General features: G+C 45.6%; 1 protein-coding gene across 1 annotated transcript in view; it reads left to right on the top strand.

Moving 5' to 3' along the window:
• HSPH1 (heat shock protein family H (Hsp110) member 1) overlaps window positions 1–6,917 on the top strand; it is a 49,038-nt gene that overhangs the window by 8,915 nt on the left and 33,206 nt on the right. The window contains exon 5 of the mRNA XM_019524756.1: window positions 734–833. Within this exon, the coding sequence (XP_019380301.1) occupies window positions 734–833 (100 nt within the window). The remainder of the gene's footprint in view (window positions 1–733; window positions 834–6,917) is intronic.

Below are 6,917 nucleotides of genomic sequence, written 5' to 3'. Positions count from 1 at the left end.
CCCCCCCATGCCTTCCTGGGATGCATGCAGCAGTGGGAGCCACCCTTTCCCCGTGCTGTCTGGATGAACCACAGCTACATCCCCTCCCCTGCCCCAGCTAGGCAGCACCTGCCTCTGCCTCCTCCCTGCCTCACTGTGGGGGGCCTTGATCTGCCACCCCCCTCCTCTCCCAACCCAGCAGACTCACCAGCTGCTGGCAGCTCTCCACGCTGCCAGCTGTGCTCCTAGCTGCCTGTGTGCTGCGCTGCAGCTGTGTGCGTACATGGGCACTTATTGGCGGCATCAGGCCAATTTTCCAATATAGACAATTTTGTCTATCAGTACTGATCTGATATCAGACTGATGGATTGGCGGTGCACCTCTAATGCACAGACCAGCCATATGCTAGATGAGCTCTGTGTGCTACATGTAGCACACTGAACGGAGACAATACCATAGTCCTGATAAGGTTCCACAGTATGCATTTGGTGTGCAGGTTGTATTTTTTCACACTGCTGCTTGAGGCCCCTATTTAGTAGTCTCTGAGCACTGGCTTCAATGGGACCACAAAATACTGAGTGAATTTGGGGTTTTAAGTGACTACTGTCATTCCACCTTAAAATTTTATAGTGTCTAAGATAAGGGGTGGGCATCTCTGGGGCATTTAGAGTATGTAGGGTTTCAGATTTAAAAAAGTTTTTATTGGAAGTCTGACTTTCTGGTGCTAGCTCTTTCTTTAATTTACGTTCTCCAGGTTCCATCATTTTTCACAGATGCTGAAAGAAGGTCTGTACTGGATGCTGCTCAGATTGTTGGCTTAAACTGTTTGAGATTAATGAATGACATGACAGCAGGTAAGCAAAGGAAAAAATATTTTGCCAAGTGTGTATTTTAACAGATGTTCATTGAAATACTTAACTGCTGGAAAAGGACCAGTCATCTAACAAGCAAGCTGATTTATGACATTTTTGCCACCTTTGTCTTGAGGTAGGGAAAAAAATGTGTTTTGCTCAGTTCTTACCCACTCATTTAATAGCACTGGAATGTCTGAATTAACCTAGGCCAGTAGTTCCTGTACCAGCCAATACCAAAAAGATGAATTGGGAGATGGCTTTACCCCAGCTGTCCTGAAGATGGATCCTAACCTACAGAATTGAAATTCTGTCATATGATAATCTCATGAGTTTGGCTGATAGGCATATCAGATGGCTACTTTCTTCAGGGAGCACCTCCCTCTGCACTGAATGCTCAGTCTGCCATTACTTTGCACCCTGTATCTGGAAAAAGATGAGGGACTTAAATCATGTTTACTTGAGCAATCTAAAAGTTGGTCTGAGTGAGGAGAGAAGAGATCCACCAAACAAGATATTGTTTGCAGCAAGAGAGTTGTTGATAGGCAGAGTTCATTTAAAAGGGAACTGGAAACCCCTTTGTCACAGTTTCACACACGGACCTCCCTAGCCTTCTTGTTATCACTAGAGTTGCCGAGTGCGTAGGCCAGTGGAGACCAACCTTTTTTTGGTAGGCATACCACAAATTAGCCCTGCAACCTTCCTGAATACTACTCTGATCTCCCCTTTCCATTTTGAACCTGCCCAATATAGTGCTCTGCCTCTGCTTCCTGCCCGATTTGTGGTGCCTGTCCCCTCTGTGCTCTAATGGCTGCTTGTGCTGCAGGTTGGCCACTTCTGACATAGGCAGTGACTGAGACGGAGAGGGCCAGCCTGTCTCCCAGCTACTTCAAAAAGATCTGAGCAGTCAACCCATTCTCAATCTGCGTGGCTTGGAGGATGTAGTAGCTTTGTCTTAGAAGTAGGATTCAAAACCTTTGTGAAAGGCTAACCTTCTAAACAGTTGATGACACCAAAAAGTGAGAACAAAAAATTCAGACCAGGACTGAAGGCAAGTGGTGTGGGTCTCATGACTCCCACCAGAACAGGCACAGATCTGTGAGTGCTTCCTAGTGATGTGATGAGCGCTACAGCAGTAACCCTCTGCTCTTGCCTTTGTACCAGAATAGACACTGGCACCAGCAGCACAACTATTCCCAAAGTTTACTTTGTTTTCATCTTAGAGTTGCTTTTTCTCGTATACATTATATAAGAAATAACGCTGTAGGGAGCCTGAGAAGTCTTTATGCATTGGGCACTGATACATGTACTTAAAATGTTCTGACTTAGATTTATTGCACACAGCCAGGGGTGGCCTCCATTACAGATGCTGAAGAAAAGGATGAGGTCTCAGACAGTGGCATCACTGGCATAATACTTGGTGTCTGAATTAGACAGTCCCTCAGAGGGCAAATGCTTTGGCTACTTTCCCCATGTAAAGGAGGGGGGTGTCACTGTCTTCATGAGACAGCCACATCAGTCCAGAAATTTGCCATAGATTATTTTAAGGGCTTCTAAAATTTGCCAGCAGGGATCACTAAAACCTGGGATACTGAGGCAATAGTGATCTTGGGAAATGCAGGTAAGTACTAATTTTGTCCAATAGCTGTTAGGAACATCCCACCTATTAAGGAGGATGTAATGGACTCTGAGGGGCAGAGACATATACCAGTCTCATTTTTCCTACCACAAAGGAACTAGTACGTCCAGGTACCATCCAGTAGTTTTGAACTATTTTATGCATATCTGGCCACACAGTTGGTAGAATTGTGGTCATGGGAATTCTGAGACCCCAAAGGGATTTCTGAAGGTACAAACCTCAGACTAGATCAGTTTGCCTCCCTCCATTTCTGAGTCCTCTACTAGCAAGTCCTGTTAATAACTATATTGTTCCTATGATTGGACACAGAAAAGAGGGTTATTCTTTCCTATACAAGTTTCTGCAAGGCTATAGAGAGGAGCTAAGATGGGTGGGCAGAATAAGGCTTAAATGTCAGATTGAGCGTGCCAGGGCTTTTGTCTGGCCTGCAGCCCAGCCCAGGTACAGGGGCCAGCCTGGTGTGCAGCAGGGCTGGAGTGGGGCCAGGGAATCTGCTGCTGGCTAGACAAATGCAGCCAGATGCCATTTCCTGGCAGCCTCAGCAGTGGTTCCTGGCTGCTGCTGTCAGACCTGGCCCCTCTGCCCAGGCGCCCTGCACCCACTCCTGGGGCAGGACCCATGTGGGCAGATGGGATGGTGGGGAGCCATGTTTAGGACTGGGATAGGGGGGCCAGGGATTGGGATCACAGGGCCAGGGCCTGAGGTAGAACTTCAATCTGCTCTCCATGTACTCCTGCAACAGGCACCAGTTCTGTATATGGGGAGTGGATCATGGCTGTACCCTAGGGCCTGGCACCCTGCTGTGACCACCACTGCCCTAGCTCCACCCACTCATCCTGCTCCTGGATGTGGCTCCCCACCCATCCATGGCCCCATCCCATCTGCCCAGCCCATGCAGGTCCTGGCCAGTCTCTGTGGAGGCTCTGGGATCACTGGGCAGTGACACAGCAGGGCTGGGACACAGGGGAGAGCCATGACCTCACACACCCCTTTCCACAAAACTGGTGCCTATCATAGGGGCCTGTGGGCAACAGATCACAGCTCTGCCTTGACCCCCCTGCCTGTCCTGCTTGTGCATGCTGCTCCTTACCTATCCAAAGCCCCATCTCAGCTGCCTGGTCATACATGGGGCCACGTGGGGAGTTTGGGGGGCTGGGTGCTGATCCAGCCTGCAGCAACTCGCTAAAACTCCCCGAGTGGCCTTAGGGAGATGCAGCACATAGAGCAGAGCTAAGAGCTGCAGCATGGACTGTTACGTGGTAGCAAAGGCAGCATTACAGATGGACCTGTTGCTACTATGGATAATGCCAAATAACCAAATCTGTGTTCCGGAAAGGGCTCGAATCTGAGATTATAAGTAGGTGCCTGCCTTCTGCAGAGGCCTAAAGGCTTTTTGCATGTTTCTACTGAACTGTAAGTTTTTCATTAGTGAGGTGGGGAGAAATATGCTTTTCCTCGTGACTCTTGGCTAAGACCCATCTAGATCGTGGTCCTATTGTCTACATAATGTCCAGAAAAATTACTAGAACTGCCTTCTCAGTTGAGGCCAGTTTTTTCTATCTGGACCCAGAGGGCATTTTTACACAAATTTAAATTATTATTCATTCTCTATAGTGAAAACATTCTTGTTTTTTCTCTACTTTAATCAAGATTTACCTGGTAGTCAGTGGTACACAATTCAATGGTACACTTGACATGTCTTTTTTTCTCATTTGACAGTATCAGTTGCTTCTTCCTCCTTTTTACATGCTCCCCCAATTAGTGAGCCTTTGAGTTTGTGACTTCAATACACTTCCCTTTTTGGAGGGCCAGGAGGTAAGGCCCCTCAGGCAAGAAACTTTGTATACCTCGTTCTGAAAGGCAAAGTAACACTGAGATTTCTTTCCAGGGTGGCTTCAGAGTTCCACCTAAGCTAATCAAGGAACTTCTTTGTAGCTTTTTCAAGACTGTTCTGTACCAGAAAGCACTAACTTACCTCATCTGGATGAGCTCTCTAATGTTTGATATTTTTTCTTGGCACCCCTCTGCTCTCCCTCGCCACTAAATCTTTAAGTAATCTCATCCTCAAATGTTAAAATGATAGCAGATCTGTAGAGCAGCTGCAGATATACATTTTTACTCAGGCTTTTCTTTCTAGACTAAAATCTTCTGCCAATCTCTTGGTTTGAGTAGACCTCCATGAGGATAAATGTGACTAAACCAAGCTCTTACTTTCCCTCCTGTTCCTCTTTTCTATGATCCTACTTTCATTCAGACCTGTAACCTAGGCAGCATAGTTGATTGGAAATCTCCCTTTTAAGCAGTGATTCTCAGAGTGCCATGATATCCTTTATGGGGTGCCAGGCAGTATTATCATTGTTAGGTAGACAAATGTCTCCATATGATTCTCAAAATAAATACAGAGACTTCAAATAGACATACAAAAAGCTAGAACTCTTGGTTCCAAAATGATATCTTTTATTAGACCAACTGGAAAATGGCAAGAAAATTGTCCTTTTTCTGCAAGCTTTCAGGATTAAAGTCCCTTCGTCAAGCTCTGGGAAAAGTGTAGATGGCACAAGATGGTAAAAAGTCCCCATAGGTAGGAAGTAAACTTCATTTTTGCACAGAGGGAGCTGAAGATAGAAGTCTGTCCCTCTGGGTCCATGAGCGTCTTTGTGAGCTGTTGAGTATCTCTTCGTGTTGATCAGGTAGAATTCCTTCCCTGGTGGTGTCACGTGGCAGGCAGGGAGGCAGAAAAAACAAAACAAAAAAAAAAACTTCCTTGTTCTGCAGTGAAGTTCTTAAAATCCAAAATTGGCTGAAATTCGGCATCTTCCATGTACCAAGTACACCCCTGAGACTTCAAATATGAATTCTTGGTGTCAAAAATGTCCTGGCCAGTTGTGGTCTTTCTGAGTTCTTTGTGATAGAAGAATTTCTTTGTTTTTCTATACTGGCAGCTGGGAGGAGAGAAGGGCAGTGAGTGAAAGCTAAGAGCTTATATTTTTGAGGGGGGCTTTAATCTAGTGAGGGGTGCCTGGAGTCTAAAAAGGTTGAGAACCACTGCCATAGGGACTCAGATCTGGGTAATTTTTGCTTCTTGCAGAAACTTCTTGCATGTCTCCAAGATGTGGCCTTTCCTCTCCAACTAAAGCAGCTCTTTTCTGGGTTCTGACCAACTTGCATCTTTACTGCATAATCCTTTTTTATATCCTTTTACAAATTCCCTTTTGACCCACTTAGACATGTTGTTACAAAAATATATTTCCTGGTTCTGACCATTTCATCCCTTCATTGAATCTCAGTGCAAGCCCTTGTTTCTGTTGCCTATCCAGCATACCTTCACTTTAAAGTACCTTCACAATTAATTTCACGGGAAATCTGCCTCCAGAATGTTAATGTCTGCCCTCACCCACTAGTTAAGTTTTCAAGCTAACAATTTCACGCTTCCTCTCAGATTCCCCTTGTTCCTGGGAAAAGCTCCATATAAACATTCACACTTCCTTCTTCAGGTCTATCCTGTAGACTTTATCAATGATGTCTGCGAAAAACATAATATTTGTTAGTGACCTGCTAGGAACCATGGAGGCAGGATCACAGATGCTTTGTCCTTTGTGCCCAAGTATAAGGAGATGCCAGACAGATCAATAGCCATGAGAAATACTGCTGTTCAGTGATGAGAACAAGAATTGCTGTTTGCATAGGTTCATCTTGCCCAGTATCCTGTGTCACAGTGGCAGAGAGTGGAGATGAAAGGCAGAATGAACTGGGTGTGACCTGGGTGGTGGTTGTTGCTCTTGTTTTCCCCCCACTGTTTCTCAGTCATTTGCAGCCTCCAGCATGTAAGAGCTAGGAAGTTCTAATTAAGAGGTTGTACCTCTAATTCCCATGCTTAATAGCTACTGATGCCCCTTTCTTCCAGGAATGTGTCCAATCCCTTTTTGCATCCAACTAAACTGTCAGCTTCCACAACATCTGGTGGCAATGAGTTCCACACTTGAATTGCACACTGAAAAAAATTCCTTTTGTTAGATTTAAACGTGCTGCCTACTAGTTTCATTTCCTAATGGGGCTAGGCATTTATTATTTATCAATCTCTTAATACAGGAATTAAGGTTTCAATACAAGAACCCCTAGTTCTTGTATTGTGAGTTTCATAGACATTAGGACTAGAAGGGACCTTGGAAGATCAAGTCCAGCCCCCTACCCAAAGGGCAGGAAGTCAGCTGGCGTCATTGGATGCTCATCTTGCTGGGATCCTGTTTGCTGTTGAAGGTGTTCAGCGTAGGAGCTTGAACCACCTGCCATGGCAGGCTGTTCCAGACCTTGGGGGCTCAGACAGTAAAGAAATTATTCCTTATATACAGCCTGAAATGGTCTTGCAGTAGTTTATAACAGTTTGACCTTGTCATCCCCTGGGGTGCTGTGGTGAACAAACTTTCCCCCAGGTACTGGTGGTCACCCCT

Source organism: Gavialis gangeticus, unplaced genomic scaffold, assembly GCF_001723915.1.
Source record: "Gavialis gangeticus isolate Ggan-Ray unplaced genomic scaffold, GavGan_comp1, whole genome shotgun sequence".
NCBI lineage: Eukaryota > Metazoa > Chordata > Crocodylia > Gavialidae > Gavialis > Gavialis gangeticus.
Note: the sequence above shows the minus strand (reverse complement) of the source record. Positions and strands in the feature narration are given on the sequence as shown.